At 37.2% G+C, this 24217-nt stretch overlaps 1 protein-coding gene across 1 annotated transcript in view; it reads right to left on the bottom strand.

The window, feature by feature from the left end:
• The window catches only part of igsf9bb (immunoglobulin superfamily, member 9Bb), a 119944-nt gene that overhangs the window by 86521 nt on the left and 9206 nt on the right, over positions 1 to 24217 (bottom strand). Inside the window, exon 2 of the mRNA XM_084388116.1 lies at positions 4610 to 4801. Coding sequence (XP_084244242.1) covers positions 4610 to 4801 — 192 coding nt within the window. The remainder of the gene's footprint in view (positions 1 to 4609; positions 4802 to 24217) is intronic.

Below are 24217 nucleotides of genomic sequence, written 5' to 3'. Positions count from 1 at the left end.
TTATTTATTTGTATTAAAAAAACATTATTTGTATAATAATACTTTATACTGTAATATCTTTTAATTCACACCACTCTACGTTTTTTTTTTTTGGTTTAGTACATGAAAGAACAAAGAAGCCTACAGCCATTTACACATTTAATTCAAGAAAATTAAATCTAATTGTTTATCTTTACTCTCGCAATGATGTACACAGCCCGGGTCCACAACAGCATCACTCATGAGTGTTGTTTTGGCGACAGCAGTGTCAGGTCCAGGGGCCATGAAGGCTGAAGTGAGAGCCGAAGTGGCCCACAGTAATTTCTGAAACTCCCATGAGCAAATCGGGAAACACACATCTCTAACCACGCCAGACGTGGGCAAATCCTTTGTGACACTATGATATAGCTGGCTGGCTGTCTTCGAGGGTCAAGCAGAGAGGGGGATTTATGCCCTTTTCTCTATATTCTGGCAACAGTGCTGGACAGATGGTCGGAAACAATATCAGCACAGGCAGAGGGATTGCAAGACGGCAGCGTTTAAGGCTATTAAGGGCCTCAAAAAAAATAAAAAATTCAATCAAAATGGCATTACCATGGCCAATACACAGTCTGAAAATAATCTGTTATAGTCCCACAGCATACAAAATAAAAACACTATGTAAATAAGAAAAATAAAATCTTGCATGTGCATTAGTTGTACAGTCTAAAAATATATATATTTTTTTTTTGTGTGAAGCATGGCTTATATCTTTGTTGTTAGATTTTATTCTTGGTTTGAAATAATGATGAAGTAATGTAATGTAAACAAACAGTTTCAGATATTGCCGTCTTTCTCCATGTATATAGATAGCAGCACTATTGGCACGACTGGAAATTGTACACAATTGTGTCCAGTGATCTCATCTCTAACCAAACCAAGGTCGCACAAAAAAAAACTTCAAAAATATATCTTACACACAGCAATTTCTGTAAGGCCCTGCAGATCAATAACACTGAAGGAGAACCAGAAGCGAAACGAGAGCGGTCAAACGCCTGGCCTACTTTTACAGCTGTAAGAGAGTGTTGATGAGAGCAAGAGAAACAACGCTGGCACATGATGTAGGTTAAAGATAGTCCTCAGGAAGTGACAAAGTGGAGGTCAGTACAGTACGGAAGTACATTTTCCCTCATTTTCATTTACATTTTCTTTCTCTCTCCCTCATTAAGTTGAAGGTCTAGTTCAAACCTGTATGTGAAACACAATATATAAATACATATACATATACATATACATATATATATATATATATACATATATATATATATATATATATTTATTTTATTTATTTTTTATGTTAAAGAGTTATGAAGAATCGGACACATGCATGTTTGACTTTCACTGTATGGACAAAAAAAAAAATCACTTTTGTGTTCCATAGAAGATTAATACAGGTTTGGAATGACATGAGAGTGAGTACAAGAGTTGTATTATTGTCATTACAACTAAAACGGTTACATTTGTATTAATTTGTTAATTGAAATAAAGCTAAAATAAAATTAAATAAAAATACAACAAGACATTTTTTAACCTAACAAAGAGACTAGGACCTAAACTAAAATTTTAATGAAAACTATATAATACATAAATAATAAAATAAAATAATAATAAGCTCATTCTAAATATTATTAAATTAATAAATATTAATAATATAGTATAGTATAGTATATTAATAGTATGTAAATACCAAAATATATTAAATTAAATTAATAGCGCATAGTATATTAATAGTATATAAATAATACAAAAATAACTAAAATTATGACAAAATTTTCATTTTTGGGGGAACTATCCCTTTAGCATCTCCTGATGCATTACTCAAAAGGACAATAACACCAATGCAAGTAACAAAACATTTTTTTTTTTTTTTATGCAGTAAAGCAGTAACTCACATGACTTCCAGCACTGCAGGCCTATTTTTTTCTTTCTTTTTGTTGTGCAGTTCCTGAATAAGCGAGACTAAAACTTTTAAAGAATTGCTATTTCATCTGTATTTAGCATTAATGAATAATATGTGGCCTCTTTATCATCTCTCAATCCCATGCTTAGACAAAGGCCCATTACATGGGATTCATATGGAGTCATTTGGTGACAAGCAGGCTTTTTGTGGTGGATATCGGATATCTATGGCTGAGCTATGCTGGATGCACACCAGTTACCATTACAGCTGGGAGAGTTGTGCCCGGGTCTCTCACGCATTAAGACACAGAGCTACTGTGGATGTGCTGAGCTGAGTCATTAGTCTGGAGGATGCGGTGCCCACTATGAGGCCAGAGATCAGAGGAAATATGCTGCTGAATAAGACCACATGTGAAACCTCATTTATATACAGGTCACAGAAGCACACAGGCCATATACTGTATGCCACAATTATGGATCCTGCTCAATGGAACATTGATAAAAGATGCAATAAAATAAAAAACTATTTCATTTAAATTTTAAATCGTTTTTGGATGAAGTCTTTGTCTTGATAGTAGCACACAGTATTTATTTACTGTGCGCATGACCAGATTTTCTTATATTTTATATTGCTGTTTTTTTGTTTATTTCATTGCTTGTTTGTCTCTCTGTTGTTATAAAATTCAATAAATAAATCATACAAAAAATGTAATTTAATTTACCATTCATAATACAATTAATTATGCAAATTATACAATTTATCATTCATATTATATATACATATACATCTTTATTTTTTAAAGATTAACTGAGTGAATGTTAGATGATGCCAAAGATAATCCAAATGTAAAAGTAGGGGGAAATAGATGCTTTATTAACCAAGATTGGTGATTGAGTCAAAAACTTCAAATAATAAAATCACACACATCCCAGGGTTCCAGCACCAGCAGAGCAACAGCCAATGAGATTTTTTTTTTTTTTTTATCTTAATCTGTTTAAAAAATACTGCACAATGTGTTAAAAATCACTGCTGGGAATTCAGCTAAGGATTCAGGATGAGAAAAAGTAAAACAATTCCCATCTCATTACCGTTCACCGTGAGTGAGAGCCATTAAAAATGCATATCCTGCCCCAAGCCACGTCTGATAAACTATCACAGTTTCTTTGCTTTTATAAATCTGACATGCTCTTAAATTATGCCCTTTCTGTTTCAACTTCTTATCAATGATGTAATTTTCAATCTCAATTAGGAAAAAAAAGATCCTATTTGATCTGCCTCACTCTACCCCAACCCCAGCACAAAACCTCTTTCATCTGTTCGGCTGATGCTTTGCTCTAGAGATCAGCACCTCTTCCACCTGTCCAATGATCTGGACCGCCAGATCCATTGGAGCAAAAGATAAGAGCTTTCTTCAAACCAGCCCGTATGTCTCGATTCATAATCTGTTGACACGGCTGGCTCTTGCCCTGTGATAAAGCTTTCAGCCCCTATGAATGAGATTAAATAATGTGCTGAGGTCTGGACTGGGCTGATTTCAGAGCCAACAGTGAGTGTCTCCATTTCAGTGGGTCAAACAAATGGCTGAACGACCTGCTGCGATACCCTGTATATGAATTTTTTTTATCATTTACTGGCAGATTATGACCAAATTAAAACTTGTCAAAATTAAATTGTACCTGACTTATATGGACCTGTTTATTACATCCAACCAGGATCCAAAATAAAAAATGTTCTTTTATACAATTGAATTAAAAAAGTTAAAATGGTTGGCAAAAAAGCAGGGTATCTTTTGTCATAGTAACAGTGATAGTAGTTAATAGAATTGGGCCTTCACCAAACACTGTGTCTGGTGGGTGATAAATTAAATTTCCCAGTCTGCATCCAACTAACAGATCCAACCCAGTAATGTTCAGTCGAAATGACTGAATGCAATACAAATCGCTCTTGTACCTCCTGTGGCTTGTAGAGGTGTAATTTCATTGTATCAATTTAGCATAATTCAAAAACTGAGACCTAAGAGCAAAATGAATCAATATCGACATAGTTTCTATAGTTCATAGTTTATATATATTTTTTTTTTTTTTCAGCATTTGATTTCAAATGGGTACATCCCTACCTGCAATATCCACAAATACGGTTATTATAAAGAGATTTAGATGTGGAAAGGCAACCTTCCATCTTTAAAACAGGATTCACATAAGGGTAATTTTGGGAGAATCACAGTTGTTGTGATGACACAGTCTGTGCATTATTTGAATATATTAATGGAGATGGTTTTATCTGATGAAGACTGCAGATATTGATCTCAAATCAAACAGGCAATTACTGTTGACTAATTTCATGTGACAAATCAGAGCCACATGAGAAAAAAACAAGAAGTTTAGAAGTGTAATAATTGGAAAGGGAAAGAGAAATTTCAACAGTATTTATCTCAAAAACAAGACCAAATTGTTTCAATGCATTTTAATGCATTTCAGTGCATGAAATATAAATGGCACTATGAATGCAAAACACTGTCTAATAGAAAGAATATGTCTGAAACTCAAGTAAAATGTGTGAATTTCCTTTATTAAACGCAATAATCATATAATGAATTAATTAAAAGCTTTATTAGTTATAACAAATGATAAAGCAATGGCTATATTTGTGTGAATGATGTTATGCAGTGAGACAGAAGTAATCAGGGCTCACCGGCGTACTCGGGGTCCACATGGGGAGGGTAGAAGCGGAAGTTGATGAAGAAGGGGATGGGAACTCCAAACTTGAACCATTCCACCACGTAGGGCTGGCCATTGAGTGGGTGGGCCACGTCACATCCCAGAATCACGGTCTCCCCAGCGCGGGCCGTCACAAACTGGGGCTCCTCTCTGACTCCGTGGGCACCTGTGAGAACATATGGACTTTGATGAGCAATCACACACAGGACTGTACCAACCACACACTGAAACTGCTCGGGTGAGCAATGATTCATATAACAGCTGAAATTAGATTTTGGTTAGTAGATCAACCATGGATCAGCAAGTCTGCAGGCTATGTGCTGAAGTTCAATTCAGCATATATTAGCCTTATCCAGAAATCAATTTTGTCTCTCCGGAAACTGGAAACTATTTTACCTATCAATATACACACTCATTCTCTCTCTATTTACTAAGACAAAAACTACAATGGGCTCCAAAAGTAAGTAATGGCATTATGAGAATGTTTTGTTTTTGTCTCACACTTAAACCTGGAAGTAAACAAGTTTTTGTAGGATTTGAAAAATGTAAAACAAAGAAATAAGAAATATTTAAGATTCTGCATTATTTGTGCATCGTATTTGTGACACTGATCTAATGAGCTGCTTTGTACAATGGTCAGTTGTTGTTTTTGTTGAAGCATAAGGTGCTCTTTGTATCATTCTAAAATTATGCTGGATAACATAATCATTAGACTTCAAAATGTAAATGTACAATTAAAATCTACTCAACATTGGCAAGTCATGAAAGGTTTGTCTTGCTAGAGTGAGAACAAGTATTGTTTCCACGCAACAACAAACACAGCGAGAACACAACGTCCGATTCAAGTGACTCTTATGAATCGGCTCTTATTAATAAGTCAGTCAAAAAGATTCAAAATACAGTGTTGAAGTGGTTTGTGAGTTAGAAGTCTGAATCAGATTCACTCAGTAAGTGAATCATTCAGAGGTGTTTCTGAGTTCACAACTGACTTCCTGACTGTCATTACGGTTAAGTCCAAATTACAAAACAAAAAGAATAGGGAACCTGTAAACTCGGATGTGTACTTAGGTTTGCCAGGTTATTGACTGACTAGTTGTTCATATGACAGAATGTAATTAAAGATACATATTCACAACAATATTTCAAGTTTTAACGAAATATATTAATAACAATATTTTATAAATATTTCTTTATTTTTAAAATGCTTCTGAGCAATCATCAGCAAATCTGTAATTTTAAAAGAAGTCATTTAGCTCCTAAATGTTTCACTTTACAATATGTCTGGAACCCTAAAAAATCATGCAAACAGAATCATTTTCACCAGAGGTCTCAGATTTTTGAACCCCACTAATATCCTGCCCATAAGAGCTGAATATTTTGTTTACAACAACAGTGAAATGTCTAAATGAGTGAGTTTAATTAAATCACAATTTTCTAGAAAGCAATTAAAGTAATGAAACCATATCGGACAGACGTAGTGAAACTGCAATCAACCTTTGATACAGTAACCGTGTCATCCAAGCTAATCTTGCCCGCAGCAAATTAATAGGTAATCAAATATGATTAATCAGATATAGATGACTAGATGAAAAACTTGCATTAGACAGGATAAAACATCAAGCCTTCCTCTCCTCTGGAGCAAAACTGACCTTGACTTAAAGGGATAGTTCACCCAAAAATGAAAATTCTGTCATCATTTACTCACCCTCAAGTTGTTCCAAACCTGTATGAGTTTCTTTGTTCTGCTGAACACAAAGGAAGATATTTGGAAGAATGTTTGTAACCAAACAGATCTCGGTCCCCATTGACTACCATAGTATATTTTTTTCCTACTATGGAAGTCAATGGGGACCGAGATCTGTTTGGTTACAAACATTCTTCCAAATATCTTCCTTTGTGTTCAGCAGAACAAAGAAACTCATACAGGTTTGGAACAACTTGAGGGTGAGTAAATGATGACAGAATTTTCATTTTTGGGTGAACTATCCCTTTAAGGTCATGGTGGCCAATGAAAAACTTGTATAATCAACGCATGTAAGAGTGTGAGGGCTTCCTTAAAAGGTAACATGACAGATAAAACAGTATGGCTTAATCAAAGCCCAGGTGGACTAAAACTGATTTATTCAATATGTAATTTCCTTTGTGAGGCACATCACACATAAAAAGCTGGGGAATCAGATGACTTAATCACGACTGTGATTAGATATTCTCAGCTGCTGCTTTCCCTCCTCCTCTCTAGCCCCGTAATGATGTGATGATGGGAGCCGGAGTGCCGCCAGCGCGTCCCTGTGCGTATACCCAAGACTCCCGCTGCACCCACTACCCACTGCAGCAGCGCCTGCTGATTGGCTGCTGGTGACATCACCGGTGAGCAAAACAAGCCTTGGAAGGTATGACTTCACTGTTTGCACGGCTGAGAGCAACAAGCGGTTAACAAGCTGCTCTCTCTACTCTCCCCTCCAGATTTACTCCCGTTTACAATGAAAGACACAGGGGATTGAGCCAGTCAATCCACTTGAGCCCTGAGAGAAAGATGATGTGCATTTACAACAGAGAGGACTCAAGCATTCGCTGTGGTAAAAATCCAAGCATCATTTGTTTTTGTTTTTCACAAGATTTTCTTTTGGTAGAAGACAGAAGCATGTGCCCTTTTAAAAATAAATAAATAAAAATTATAATAGTAATTAAGTTGCCTTAATTTGCATTAATATTTATTCATTATCAAAGCACTATTTTCGATTTAAGTGAATGGTATTTTTTTTCTTCTTTGGTCATGTAAAATTTAAATAATACTGCTCATAAATAAATAAATAACAACAATGTTCATATATTATAATTTTTTATCTTTTGGTTACATTAACATTTATAAATTTAGCATTTAGCCTAGTTGTTATCAAAAGCAACTTACATAATGTAGTCAAAGTCAAGTCACCTTTATTTACATAACGCTTTATACAAGACAGATTGTTTCAAAGCAGCTATGGTGATACACATCAGGATAATAATGATCAATGATGCAAACAGAATTCAATTCTACTGTAAAGCAGCTAGTAAATAGATAATAAATATAATAGTGTCATTATTCAGATGAAGTCAGGTGAAGTCAGTTTAGTGTTGTTGATTCAGATCAGTTCAATACCTGTATAAAGTTTATCAATTAGGAAATTAGTTCAATTCAGCTATAAGTAGATCTACACAGAAGACAATACTGTGGATATTCTGTACTACAAGCTATTTCTATTAAAAATGTGAGGTTGTTGTTATTATTATTATTATTATTATGATTATTATTAAGCTACTACTACTCTGGCCATGTGTTATTTGGCTTCAGATACCAAGTGAGCCAAGACTGCCACAGGTATAACCTAAAAGAATAAATACATTTTAAAAAATCCAATCAATAAAGGCAGATAATGTCCTTGGTAGAAGATGAACTGGTTTTCAGTGTTTTGCAAAGATACATCCATCTTAGCATAAGATTTGCATGAATATACTGATGAAAGCATCAATATATTAGGCATAAATTAACGATCTAACAGCATATCATGATATTCACAGATCTTGCTCAACATTATAAATGTAACGGAAGGCTGGAGGCACCATACTTCCTTTGAAAATCCCACTTAGGAAAGTAGGTCAAAGTAACCTGTAAGTGCTCTGAGATTGTGAAGGATTTGATTCAGGACAGTGTGCTTCCACTAAAAACACTGAATCAACACCCAAGGGTCATAATATTGCCAACTATTTCCACCAGAATCAATATGGCAGGACAAATGAGCAATCTTAATTAAAGAAAAAATCTATATACAGGAAATGATACAGTAAGTCTTTATCATCATTGTGCCAATTTTAAAAATACACAAATTAATGGCTATTTGCTATAAAAAAAAAATTCTGCCTGAACTTTCAGTTTAGGAAGTCAATACATGAAAGAAATTGGGCCAGTAAAACACAAATCTTTTAACTAAGACGTATCACCGGTTCAATCTTATTAATAATTTTTTTTTACATTTTTTTAAAAGTTTGTTTTGCGCAAGAAAATTAATCAATCATCTGTCAAATATCTGACTATGTCAGAGTCAATCTTGTCTGATTGTGGCATAACTTTAATGAGTGGTGATGAGAATTTCTACTTTGCAGTGCAAAAAAACACAGCAAATAAACAGGATGGATCCTGACTGTGCAATTACAGCTGGAAGAGCCCACTGTCTGAAAGAAAAACCAGACAAAAAGCTAAAAAGAAAAGACACTTTGTTTATGTCTTGGGAAGAAAAGAAAAAAAAAGGTGTAAAGACTGCAAATGGGCAAATACAAGGAAAAATAATAAAGAGCTCAGCTGTACAGCGCAAATTAAATGACATTACCTCCCCTTGGCGAACAATAGACTGCAGCTTCCCCATTCATCTGCATTAGACGATTCTGGCAAGGCTGATAAAAACCAAAATATTATGGTGACTTTGAAAACTAATGACACTCTAATGGAAAGGAAGGACTTGACCTAGTTCGGCTGGATCACATCAACCCTGCCATGGATCACTCACACGAAACCCTCAGAGGTTCAGGTTCTCTCTGTTTTCAAACAGCCAAAGCTGAGGCCTGATCAGCTCATGTCTCCTCTAGCAGAGCTGCTTTCTCTGGGAGCATAGTCATCTTCGAGTGTAACTAAATGAGCTAATAGATATTGGCGTGCGAGATTTGCATAGTGCACCCCGCCCCGCAGCATGGGTATACACATGGAAGCCCATGCGATCGCACTTCAGGATTTCGCCCTCGGCTGCTCAGCGGTGGTACAGCAACTATGGCAGCGGGACGTAACATATCCGTTCCCTCCTTTAGGCAACGCGGGTTACATAAGTAACCTAGACGTTACGTCAGAACGGTAACTGACGAATTGGGAGCCCTACCAAAGCGCCACTGTTGCTGCCCCTTCCAGCGCTCCATGTAAGCCACCTGATCCCCCGCACCTGCAGGGGCGGAAGATAGGACAGAGATTTACGCAGAGAAAGTCGATCACTGCTGTTCCTTCTGACCCGCTCAATGAAACTATTAGATAACACTGGGAAAGCGTGCCTTTTCCAAGTGGAAAGGAACACTACAGAGGCCACATCCTGCCCATAGGGAAGTATCATGAGGAAATTACGTATATGGAAGGTCTCTGGGGTAGATCCAACCTGGTTGAGGGTGGATATCAATACTGGCAGAGACAGCAGAGTGGGCTCTGCCAAGGGAAAGACACAGGCTCGCCTACAGGGGAGCCATACTGTGGAAGAATAAACATATGGGATTGGCGTAGGAATCACAACATATGGGCACCTAGCCTAGCACAGGTTCCACCACTGCATATGAGTGTTAGGCCTGGCGTAAGATGTCTCCGTCACGTCAAGTGCCGAGGGTGCTGGAGGTACTCCAACAGGCAATTTAAGCACATGCATCCAGTCCCTTGGGAAGGGAATGGCACGGCAAGCGAGGCACCGAGCGGATCCTCAGCGATCACATGCTACTTGGAGCGAGTACACGGGAGGACACTGGTTCTACATGGAGGTTGTAAAATCTCCAGCACGCAGCTCTACATATGTCTGCCAGCGAGGCGCCATGCGGCAACGCCCAGGAGAAGGCAACACTCCTAGTAGAGAGTCTACGGCTTGCCTTGTGTCTAGTACGCCAAAACGATGGCATCCACTATCCATTAGGCCAACCTCTGCTTAGAGACACCCATTCCCCTTCTGCTGGCCTCCATAACAGACAAAGAGCTGGTCTGAAGTTCTAAAGCTCTGCGTTTGGTCCATGTATAGGCGCAAAGAACGGACAGGACAGAGCAAAGCTAGGGCTGGGTCTGCCTCCTCCAGGGGCAGTGCTTGCAGGTTCACCACCTGGTCTCTAAAAGGAGTGGTGGAAACCTTGGACTTGATCCAGGCCAGGATCTCAGGATCACGTGAGAGTTGGCCGGTCTGAATTCCAGGCACGATTCATCGACTGAACACACCTGCAGGTCCCCTACCCTCTTGACCGAAGCCAGCGCAGTCAGGAGCGCTGTCTTAAGAGACAGGATTTTAAGCTCTACAGACTGCAGCGGTTCAAAGGGTGCTCTCCGCAGGGCCTCAGGGAGAGATCCCACGAGGGTATGAGGTGAGGGTGAGGATCTGGCGAGATCCCAATTTGTCAGTTACCGTTCTGACGTAACGTTGAACGTGACTGACTGAAAGGGAACTAAAATTACTTCTCCTTTATGACCATTTACTGTAACTATATTTATTGACACATACAATAGATGCTATGGGGAGACCCACACCACACAGAATCGGCACATATTATGTCATGTTATTGTGAAGGAAAATCTGTTAAATTCTGCAGAACTGATAGTTTACTTAAAATGTATAATTCTGAATCATTCTATATGAATCATTCTTTTCAGCAGAAAATTTATAATTGAAAAATTAATTTTGGACTGTTTCTAACATTAAGCTATTAAATGACTTCAGCTTGAGGTCAGTAAGATTTTTTATTTATTTATATATATATATATTCAGCAAGTAGGCATTAAATTGATCAAAGAATGACAGTAAAGTAATTTATAAAAGATTTCTATTTCTATTCAATTATGTTCTATATGTTCTATTAAATAACTGTCTATTCATCAAAAAATCAAACAAAAAACAAAAAACATCACAGTTTCCATAAAAATATTAAGCAGCACAACTGTTTTCAACATTGATAATACTCAGAAATGTTTCTTGAGCACCAAATCAGCATATTAGAATGATTTCTGAAGGATCATGTGACACTGAAGACTGGAGTAATGATACTGAAAGTTTAGGTTTGCCATCACAGGAATACATTTTAAAATATTAAATAGATCAGCCTTGTGACTTAAGTGTAAATAAAAATTCCAAACAAATCTTACTGACTGCAACATTCTGAATGGCAGTATATCTCAAAGCATTATCAATTTACCTAAACATTAAATAAATAAAAATGCTCCCAAACTGCAGTTAAAATAAAGAAAAGAAAAAAAACCTTGCAAGGTGCATGGGGTATTTCACATGAATGCTGTGGAAACCTACTATTTTCATCAGTGTTCTGTTGTTGCAGATTATATGTGGGCCCAGTAAGGGGGAATAGTCAGCTAGGGCCCCTACACAACTACATGTATATATGAGGGTTGACAGTATATGCCTCCATTAAAGATGACCAAACCACCACAATTTCCAATCCAGTTCACCCCAAATTACTTTATCAATGTTCCTATGACCTTATAAAAAACACCTCTGAGGAGTTAGCTTTGTGATGGATGAAACTACTTCTGCCTGCATCTATAAATACCTATAAATTACTCCTAAGTAATGGCCGCAGAGTAAGATGTTAGAGTGGATGGACCTCTATTTGCAAAGGAGGAACTGGGGGCAGTGCATAACTTTGAGGCTTCAACCGGTCGATTCATGTGAGCAGAATCCTTAATGAACGTGCTGATTGCTCCTCGGTAAGCTGCCTCAGCTACTCACCCACATTTCAAGGTGGATATCACATCTGACAGCTGCTAAAATCATTTGACATGATTGATTGGTACTTAATATTTACTAAGTTAATATCACAGATTTACATCACACACACTTTTGATGCCATATTACACGTTACAGTATATTATAATATCATGATTATAATATTAATGAGCCATACTTATAAGGTTTATAATGAGACCTGAAGCTTAAAATTATTTTCATGTTTGTTCATGGATGTCTGTCTGGATTATCAAGTGTTCACCAACTAGAAACAATCTAGTCAATGTTTATGCATACAAAAGTTATTAATTTTGTGTAGTGTTAAAGTTTACAAAGGTTGACTGGGGTCATTTTGGGTTAAAATATGTCAGGAGACATATACCTGGTAGTTACTTATCTTAAAAACATACACCTTCACATATCTTTCTAACGTGAGAAACGTCAGGTGTGTTATTATGCAAATGTTAGACCAATCTGGCCTCCAGGTTTAAAAGGGTGCTATAGATGTGGGTCCCAAACCAAGCTTCTTACCCCCTGCTGAATGCCAGTATTAAGGGCAGATGGCTAAGGGTGGATCAGAGTACTCTTGGTCTACTGAGAGGACTATAATGGAAATGGAATGAGATTTACCCCTGTGCATGTGACATCAACCTAATAGGTCATCTGAAGTCTAAGAGTTAAAACAGAATATAATCCCCAAATGAACTTTCATAGTTCTGGTTTGAAGTTTTCAGGTTTAGTTCTACAGGTCTACTGTAACTTAATCCCTACATGCTCATAGATCTATATCATCATTAGATTACAATTATATTTAAATATCATGGGCAACATAAGCAAGCAGAGAAAATGGCTGTGATGTTCCCTTTAGCCATAATGCACTTTTTTATTTTAGCGCTGCCCCTCTGTCGATCAGACTGTCACACAGCGGACTTTCAGCAGACTTTGGCTGTCAAATAAACTTGGATATCTGGGTGCAGGTAATATATAGGTAATCAAGTTTGGATACACTTTGAATACAAAGCTGGTTGAAAATCAGCAAATGAGTAGCTTATAGTTTGGGAAGCTACAGTTGTAAAGTACATCAAAGATACAACATTGTCGCATTTATATGAGACCCCTTCATTTCTGACAATCCATCTAGTGATTAACTGTAGAAATACATTTTAAATTAAATTGTTATCCCATATTAACAATTTTCATTCTGTTCTACTAAAGTGCCAAATATTTCCAGAATAATTTGACATGCGGCAAGACACAGGATTTTATCGGTCTGTAGAAGCTGTAATGTACATCTAAATATGAGAACCAGAAAATCAACTTTGGCACCACAGGCCAAGTGGCACAAGAGTATCAGAAAAAGTACATAATCCAGACAAATGATTTAATCTATTTTCCTTCATTAGGTTCATGCACTTTTCAGACTGAATGACACAGCACTTTTCATGGTGGACCAGCACATATCGCTTAATATTCCCAAATACTGAACCTTTTTTTTTACTTTTTAAGTTAAACCGATTAAAAATGACTGTGCTGTATACAGTAATGTCTAAAACCATACTTTGCATTGCCATCCAGATTCTCATGCCTTAAAAACATGAAGTAAATCAAAGCAAAATACCATATCATCCCTAGAAATGACTTCAGCAAATCTAATTTGACCTGTAATGAGAACTCAGTCCAGACAATGTTGCCTCCACTTGCAGAAATCCTAAATGGATGCTTTTTCCTCCCATTAAAAACAACAATGCTAAAGACCTAACACTTAAAATGCAATGAGAGGAAATCCCTTAATTGGCTGTTTCCTTCAGCCCTCTAGCACAGTGCTCTCAAAAGATGGAAATGGAGAATATAATTAATAGTGTTCATACAATGTTCTCTGCAGGGGCAAAATTTGAGTTTTTTTTTTTTTTTTTTTTTTCTTGACAGGCAGGTCTCTTTTTCAACAGCAGAGGAGAAACACAAGAGACAACAAAACAGACTGAACCGGATTCAGATTTAATGATGAATCCTAAACAAATAGTAAGGGCAATTGTGTATGTTTGAATCATGAGGGTTGACTGCAGAACTTTAGTTACTGGACAGTTTAAAACCAGTAACCCTAGAAGAAGATGTGTCTTCGAATGTATCCCCTTTAAAACACCACAGAAACGGCCACAAACATTCACCCGACAACTATTTTCAGGGGTGGAGATTTCGTATGAATTTGTATATACGAATGAGATTGTACGAATTCAAACAAATTTGCCACCAATTCGCCAAAATGCTAAATAGTTACAAATGGCCACAAGATTGAGTTGCTTAACATCTTTAGTGTGTTTTGCTGGCTTGCGCTATTACCGTTGCATTTTAAGACAATGTATCAAATTAAAATGTTTTAAAAACCTTTTTTTTTTACATCTTGAGACTTCCACTGAAACACAAGACTGTTTCCTAAGAAATCAAATTAACTCTTAAGTCTTCCTAATTATTCAGGATTTCCTTATGAAAGATTAGTCGACTAGTGGTTCAAGCAAACCACCAACTAGTCAGTTTAGTCTAAAACATGCAGTCTAGCACATTCCACAAAACTGTGTTTAATGTGAAGGGTGTCTTGAGGGTGAAATGCTGGCTGTGAGGTTGAGAAACCTGATCTTCAGAAAGCTCAGCATGTGCTAGAGAAAAGGTCTCATCAGCTTAATAATGTATAGTAAACAGCAAAACCACTCCCGAAATGGCTAAAATAATTCACAATATATTGTGATCACATGGTTCAGCAGCATCATGGTCAAATGACGAAATACGGTTTAAGACAATCAAACTGAACACTTAATGGTCTGAATAAAATATTTTTACATTCGTGAATGAGAAGCTCTACTCTGAAAAATAACATGTAAATGTTATCATGTGTTGAGTAAAAAACTATTCTCTTGAATTTTTGATGTCATCACTTAGACGTGTCCCATTTCTCGTTTCGCATCTGATTCTCTTTTCAATATCCCGCAGCTCTTGTGAGCTTGCATTGTCAGGGCTACAGCTTAATCAATCCTCCAGATAGGGGCCACATGATTAAGAGTCAGCTCCAAAAACTCATCTGAGGATTCGGTCTGATTTCCACCCCGACTCTCCCAGGCAGCGTTCACTTCTCCTTTAGGCATGTGTGTAAATCGAAAATCAGGGGTTCTCAAACCTGTCCTGGAGGACCCGTAGCATTGCACATTTTGTCTTCCTAATCTGACACACCCAACTTGCAGTCTCAGGTTTGAGAACCCCTGGTGTAAATGACTGTGTAGTAATGATGTTAGAGGCTGAGTCAATATCAGGCTAGGCAGAAACAGAAACAAAATATTGGATTCCACTAATGAGGTTTTAAAGCTTCTGTGACAATTTCCTCTCTCTTTTTTTGCTGGCAAGTAACCAAAAGTCAACAGACTGACACATGCTGGTTTAAATCTGGGAAAAAATAGAATCAGATTTCAGGTATTTACTGCAAATTAGAATTTTTTATCTTATTTAAGCTTTTATTTTCTGCAATTCAACTCAAAGTGCTTAAATGTTAAGATATTTTGTATAGACAATTAATGAATGTAAACTTTTTACTTTTTAAGAACTGTAAGAATACATATAAATTCACCCATTGACACCCATTGAAGTTCTTACAGGAAACAGTAATTGTTATTCTTTGATGCATTTATTTGTATTCTGAATTACTATTAGCCTAAATTTCAAATCAACTATATAGCTGTCATTAGAGAGGATAGAAGCATTTGCCGATTCACCTTTACAGCTGAAACCAATATCTGAATGAGTGCTATTGTTGTTTTCATTGACGTGCAACCTGTACATCTGTTAACGTCCAAAAAATTATTTTAGGGTTTCATGAGCCTTTAATACTGTATCTTGCAAAGATAGCTGATTCGTAGTTTTTCATATTAGAGGGTCATGAAATGCAGATTCAGATTGTTATATTATGTTAGTATAAAGTCTGCACCTATTTGTAAAAGTTAAAAACTGGGGAAAACACTCTGGCTGTCTCAGAAATCACATACTCTATTGAGTAGGTACTTATTTCGAATAAGTAATTATTTCACGACAGCTAAAAATGTACATTCTAATAGTATGAATGTGTGTAGTATGAATGTATGAATGTAATCCGGACGTACTACATCTGCCATGTTGTCATTATCATGACCTACCAGTGTAGGTCAGATTAGTTACGACACTTCACTGCCATTCAAAAATCCTCTCCCGTTGCCTCATGGGATAGTAAAGTGTCCATTGTATGCACACTTCAGAATCTACAGAGGTAGTAGGTCATCCGGGTACTTTTTGCCTATTCTCTTTTATGAGTACCGTGAATTTGGACATACTTTTTGAAATTGAAATAACTGGTCCGGGTATATTGATTTCATTAGCAACACTCAAACAATGATATGCTTGGTGTCTTAATAGCATTAAACGCTAGTTTGAAGTTTATTACAAACACACTGTAACATCGTGTCTACACCGGACGCAAATAGTACGACGTGACAAAAGCCAATAGAACCCATAATAATCAGTTATGCTATCTACACTGGATGCGGTGTGACATGACATGACAAATCCCAACAGCAAAATGATGACTCATCATATTTCTGATGTACTCAAAGCGCTTGCGCTACTTCTGACATGAAGGAAAAATGGATTTGGAACGTTCGCTTTGTTGCGTCCTGTGTCACAGTGTAATTATAAATAAATGTACTCAACCGTGTTGCCTCCGAGGACAAAATACTTGGCACTGCTGTATCTTTCAATAAAACATGTTTTGAAAAACCAGCAGCATGTTGGGAATAAGTCAACAAAAAAGTCAGATGTGAATGTGAAGAACAAACGAAAAATATCTTTCAGTTGCATAGGCACATCATTAAAAATAAACTTCAGGTGCAGTTTCTTGACATCCACTGACAGAACAAGGGCTGCATCCAAAAACTTAGGCAGTTGACTTGTTGCCTCACTGCCCTATCAGGCAATGACTCTCCAGGCAGCATTTAAGCACGAAGGCACCTCAAGAAACTGATTTCGGACAGACTTCTGAGGCAGCTCAACAGTTTAATGATCTACAGCAAAATAGAGCGAGCTTTGGTGAGAACTAAACAAATACTTAATTACTACAGTAGTAATTTCTCGCTAGAAAGGACATCAGAAGTGGAAAACGTTGGTCAAAAACCTACAGTTACACACAAACTGACCAGTAACCGCAACTTTCAGATGCCATCTTTCTTTTTCTAGCTCAACTGTCACTGAATGGAACACACAGGATTGTGGGATATCAAAGGCAGCGAAGGATACATCTATGCAGCCTTCAAAAATGTATCAGATGAAGGTATCTCAGGAGACAAGAAGTGAAGCTAACATTGGATTCAGACGTGGCTTGATGCGTTCCGACCATGGAATGCATCCTCCGAAGGCAGTATTTTTAAGTTTTCGGATGCACCCGAGGTCTGACTCGACATCTTTATTCAACAGCAGTATCGCTCTTGTGTCTGATGGACAGACATGAGTTGTTCAGAACACACCTCTTTGATTACATACAACGATGACCCATGTTAAGGGGCATGTCGAGGAGAATCGTGACATCGTGATTCTCACGATTTCAGATGCGGCCGTTTGAAAAGGGTAGAAACAATCATTAATATTTTATACCTGGGAGTTAGTTTTGACTTCTGAAAGTTGCCTATGTTTTTATTGTAGAGTAACCAGTAGTCATTATTTAGATTTAAGATTTTTAGATTATTTTATTTTAGATTTTAACTTGTAAAGAGAATTCACGTCCTCGTAGAGCTCCTGATTACAATTTATAAGCTGGGAATTTTCGGAGAGCTCCTACTTGTACCACATGACTCTGTAGATTCATTTAGGCGTTGATCATCACATGTTGTCATATTGAAATGACAGTGAACACAACATGGTGTGAACGCAGCTTAAATAGCAAGAACATTTTGATTCTCTATTTCATGACCCCTTTAATAACTGGATGTGACTTTCAATAAAGGGAAGTGGAGAGAGATTACGCTTGGTGTGAAGTCGTTATCTCATTCTATAGACCTTATGTAGCCCCACCCATTTTTAGTACTGAGCTGTTTTCCGGTTTGTACAGTATTTCCACAGCATGAAGGTAAAATCTTCCAGATTTATGAATGAAGTGCTCGTTTTAAAATATTTCTGGTCGACTGACATTTGTTATGACATCCGCTTCAAACATTACAATGCTCATGATAACTTTAGTCAACTCTACAAAAACTTCCATACTGCAAAAATGGAAGTTCAAACACAAAATTGTAAAGATGGCTGCGCGCTTGTTTTTCTGGAGAATAAGGTCTATAGACTACACTGAAAACTCTTGTGAAAAAGAATTGATTATAATTCAAGGGACGTGCACAAGGCTTAAGACAATTAAGTACACTTAAAGTGCCCCTATTATGCTATTTTAAAGTCTCCTAATTTTGTTTTGGAGGTCTCCCACAACAGGTTTACATGCAGCAAAGGTCTAAAAACTGTTTCATTTTCTCATAATAAACATTGCACATCGCCACATTTTTCGATGATTCTCGAACGGCTCCATGGATGAATAAATCTCTCTAAATCCCTCCTTTCAGCGAGCTACTCTGCTCAAAAACGCCCATTGCCATAACTGAACTTCAGCTCCATCTGGAGGCTTCCTACAGCTCAGCGGTTGTACACCGTAAACTAAAGACAGTATCGAACTATGACGTCGATTTTACTATATCAATCTGAGCGTGAGTCCGAAGATGAAACATTGGAGGAACTAGTTAATTAACCGAACCTCCATCGCAAGGACGACTTAAAGGGATAGTTCACTCAAAAGTGAAAATTAGCCCATGATTTACTCACCCTCGAGTCATCCTAGGTGTATATGACATTCTTCTTTCAGACGAATACAATCGGAGCTATATTAAAAAATGTCCTGGCTCTTCCAAGCTTTATAATGGCAGTGAATGGGTGTTTCTGTTTTGAAGTCCATAAAAGTGCATCTATCCATCATAAAAGTGCTCCACACAGCTCCGGGGGGTTAATAAAGACATAAAGGCTATCAGACACAATTTGGGACACAACTTAGTACAACTTAGTGCAATTTAATAACATACAATTAAGTGTCTGAAAACATTACATGCAGTTTGCACTCAAGTGCATTATTTTAAAAGTATATAATTTCTAAGTATATAATGTTTAAGCACTGACTGAATATTGTGAAATTCCATTAAGCAAAACTGTGCTCATTTGCAAGCAAAGACAGCAAATCTGACAATGGTGGGCGCACTATAATATATGAGCTTGTGAACATAGTCAGGCATCTATGGCAGAGGCTGGCTAATCCTATATTGTTGGGAAAATTTTGACTGTATTCAATCCTCTTAGTGTGTAACTTTTCACGGCTGAAGAGTCAGTGATTAATCTGCAGCCTTCCAGCATAACTTCTGTGACTTGAGTTTTGAGTTTGAGCTCATCCAAATCATGTTTTATTACAATAATTGTTGTATTGCTGTGCTAAAATGTGGATTTTGACCAGAAAATGTGGATTACAACAATACAGATACTCATTTAAAAATTAACGATTTTTTTCTGGCTCATTTTCACTCAAAGAAAGCAGCTCCAGCAATTCCCGGGAACTTTTTTTTTTTAATATCAGGTCATTAATCCTATCAAATATAAAAATAACTGAGACAAAAACAGAATCTGTGTCTAAATATATTCCCAAACACATACTCATTTGTGTTAGCAATGGCAGAAGACGCCTACGATTCTCTACACTGGCTAGCATTATATAAGCAGCAATTGGTTTCTCTGGCAATATATCTTCTATCTGACAGATATTCCCTGTTTACCTGCCCTTCACCTTTTTACTCTCTGTGTGCACCTAGTATGGTTTTCGTATGCCGTAGTAGTTCATTCCACTGCACTCTGGAGAACATGCCAAGAGAACACGCTAAAAGTAGTAGTACTATTTTCATTTTTAATAGCCACTGGCTAAGCAGTTGTTTCCCGACAAAATTGTTGTTGGTGGAAAGGAAGAGTACAGGCAATGGACAGACACGTCTATCTGGTGGGCTCATGATGTGGGATGATGGATGGGTTGGTGCTTTCTTGGTCTGTGAGTGTGAGACCTGGCATATTATCTCATTTGCAACAGACATTTGCCAGTCCACCCAAAATTAAAACACACACAGAACAGCTAATGTCCATATGTCATCTCCCACATATGGATGTTAAAAGCTGACTGGTGTTCAGAAGACTACACTTTTCCGAGGTTGCATAATGTTAATTACAACAAAAAAATATTTTTAAATTAACTTGTCCCACCTTTTTTTATTTTTATATATCATCAAAAATCAGTAGTTAAGAAAGCATCTGATAATAACGATATGTTGATATGTTTGCAAGCAGCTTTAAAGCTGAAAAAAACATGAAAAAAAAGTCAATGTTGATATCAATGAGAACAACTTCATTTTCTAAAATAAAGCAGCTCTCCAGTGTGTTCTTGCTTTTACTCGTCAGACTTCGATGGACTGAACAAAAGAAATGAACCAGAGAAGATTTCCATCAGAGCTTCAGAGCATACCTACCTATGTAACTGGTAGCTTACCAGCAGGAGCAAACTTTTCCTGGAAAGTTTGAATATGACAAGCAATTTCAAACTCCCCAAACTAACTCCAAACAAACTTCGCTTTGGACTGATTTTGTTCTAACTGAGTTAATGTTTCGCTTAAAGTTTTTATGCACCATGCATGGCATACATTTTGTCATCAGCAAAGTATATACTGTACACGCATAGCCAGATTATTCTAACTGTGCACACTCTTTATTCTCAGCTCGCACATTTGCCTTTTTCAGCGCTGACTGACCCGTTGTCATAAAAGAAACAGATGAGACGTAACAAAGCCAAACTACTAGGTGGCAATAACACATTTATGAGTGTGTGGCAGATTGCGAAATAAACACTACTCTAGTTTAAATGAGTACAAATCCATTTGATCGCTCATTACTTCTGGAGAGAAACAAAGCAGACACTGGAAAAGGATGAAACTTATAGTGTGTATGTGTTGAGTTTTTGTGTTTCCGCATGCTATCAAATGGAGTATAATTTGAAAGGCTATGTGGTTGGATGTATGCGTACACTAAAGCGTTCACGAAAAAACGTATGTATGCTTTGGGCTTTAGATTAATTAGCTTGACTGGTATTGAACCTGGAATATTCCTTTAAACCTTATTTATGGTCTTGTCTGACTTCTGAATTGAGGGGTGATAGGCTGGGCAGATATGATTGGTGTGGAAGAGTGGATATTTTGGATTTGAAGGAGAAAGTTGATCGAAGTTGGGCGCCATGCCACAAGGAGAAGAGGAGGCAGCTCAGTCAGGAAGGCCTGACTCATTACAGCAAGTCAGCATCCCGCCTGCTTCACATCCCATACCAGGCGTCCACCGCAGTACGCACAGTGAGCAAACACGTGGACTCGTGAATGATGAATCTAATTTTAACAGATCTATAGCGCAGCCAGACAGATTGAGAGAGATGGATGCACAGATAGAGTGCGCTCAAAATTGATTGCTTTCTGAAGGATGGTGGTGGAGGATAGGAAAACGAGGGCTAGGGAGAAAAGCGAGAGGGGCGGCGACAGCTAGAAGGAGAGTTGTCTGGGCAGAGAGCCTGCACTGTAAAAAAAATTTTTTTTAAATCCTGTCGTATTTACAGAGGATTACTGGCAGCTGTGGTTGCCAGCATAATTCTGGAACAATACAGAATTTTTTTTACAAAATAATTTACACAAAAAACTTAAACATTTCAAAAAATCCCTTTTCGGCTGAATAATCAAGGCCACGCTGATACTAAAATCGGTTTTGTACCTTCACCATATACGGTACAATAAAACAGGGGTAAAGAGAAAACCACATGATGAATCAAAGTTACAAGCAGCCTTTCCGCAAGCTGGTAAATACTAAAATATTGAAGATACACACATTTTTTACTTCCAAAAATAATACAATTAACAGTATTTTACTGTAAAATTACATGAGATGATTAGATCTATTAGGGTTCCCACACCTTGGTTAACTTCAAATTCAAGGACCTTTCAAGGACTTTCCAGGTCCAATACCCTCAAATTCAAGGACTTAATGTGGGGACACATTTGTTGTGTCCAACAACAAACATTGAGGTACCATCGTAGTTTCATGCGCGCGTGAACGTCATGGCAACGTACAACACAGTACGTCATGTGGGAAACACTTAACGTAACGCGTAAATGCACTTAACTAGTGTAAATCAAGCAAGCTAGTATGCATAGGCCATGAAGTGTTGGCGAATAACACATTCGGGGACCGGAATGAATATGGATTTTTTTACAGAAAACTTATTGCAAAAAATAAATTCAAGCACTTTCAAGGACCTGTCTCTATGAATGTTTATTTTTAAAAACTTTTTTTTTTTTTTTTACTTTTTTTCAGATTCACAAACTTTCAAGGATTTCAAGGACCCGTGGGAACCCTGTAATTACAGTTTTTCTCTGTATATAGTAAAGGAACTTACTGTTAACCAGTTAACAGGTTTTTACTGTAGCATTTTTACAGTCTTTTATAAAATTACAATAATTTTTTACAGTGTGGGGTACAGTACTGAAGTATCTCATGGCCAGAGCATGAATGTTTAATGGACATGGTGGAGCTGAGCAGGAGGAAGCCGAGTGCACTGCATCAATGGACAGCTGAAAAATGAGACGCGAGGGGAAGTGGTCCAGTCAGGGGGCAGGGAGAGAGGCTATCAGCATGCTGTCTGGCTGCCTGCCTGGCCCACGCGCGTCAGCAGAGACGCATACTCACACAAGCTCTCTACATCTCTGTCAATTCATTGTGAAGTCCAGCAGCCTGTCCTGACGCACACAATACAACGGGATCTCAAAGTGTACATGCAGTCTGGCATTTCTGTCTCTATCTCTGACTGATGATAGTGTGCTGCCTGTGTTACACCAAACGTAAAGGGATAACACTCAGAGTTTTGTTCTTATCAGCCATGGTTTCTATTTCTGCAGCCTCAAGCTGAGTAGTTCCGCCCACACTGAAATCTCATTGAACAGAAGTACCACTCCTCATTAGGGATGCACCAATATTAAAATTCTGCACTATTTTTACTATTCGTGTTTTTACTGAAAACTAAAATAAGTCATTTTAAATGCTACAAGTGAATTTTAGGCATAACAATATTATCATGTACAAATCAAATATATATATATATTTGTTGAGATTCGCTAAAGATGGCATTTAACAGTGTTATTAAATTATTAGTGTTTTTAAAGATTAACTTTGAGTGAGCATTAAATTATGTAAAATATAATGAATTTAATTAATTAAATATCCAATCAGCTTATATAATAAATAAAAAAAAAATCTCAAATATTAGCCAGTTTGGGATACTAATATACTGTGCATCTATACTTCTCATATCATTAAATACAGACAATGTGCGACTGATAGTCAAAGTTTAGAATCAATTATATGACAAATCCCTCAAGCTGCACAAGGGAAATAATAAAAAGCATAAACAAAATTCCTGCCTAAAATGTCACAAAATGTTCTATATCTGAAAATCCTGAGCAAAAATCTGAACAAAAAATAAAGCATTGGTGTATGACATCAAAGTGGCGAGCGATTCAAGTCTACTCTCTAATCGCTCTCGCGGTACTTTGGTGTCTTACACCGATCGTTCTGCGCAGCGCCACTTTAAGTCGAACACACCTATTGTCTTGTTTAGTTTCTAGTCATTGACTCTATTTGCCTGTGTTCCAGTTCTTTATTAGTTGTCATGGTTTCTTATTAGTTACACACTTGTTTCTTGTCTCGTTGATCAACTAGACCTGCGTATTTAAGCCCTTTTTTCCATCTGTCCATTTTCTTGTGTTAAATAAACATATTTAATGTTCATGTGTAGAACCTGATATATCTTCGTATTCATTAAAAGTAAATTTTGTGTCACACGTCTCCTTTTGGGATTTATACTACATGCACCTTTGACACAATAAGACATTCAAATACATCATAACCTGAAAAACAGAAGGGGTCAT

Source organism: Rutilus rutilus, assembly GCF_951802725.1.
Source record: "Rutilus rutilus genome assembly, chromosome: 18".
In the NCBI taxonomy this organism is placed as follows: Eukaryota; Metazoa; Chordata; class Actinopteri; order Cypriniformes; family Leuciscidae; genus Rutilus; species Rutilus rutilus.
The sequence above is the reverse complement of the archived record's forward strand: the minus strand, read 5'-3'. Positions and strand labels throughout refer to the sequence as shown.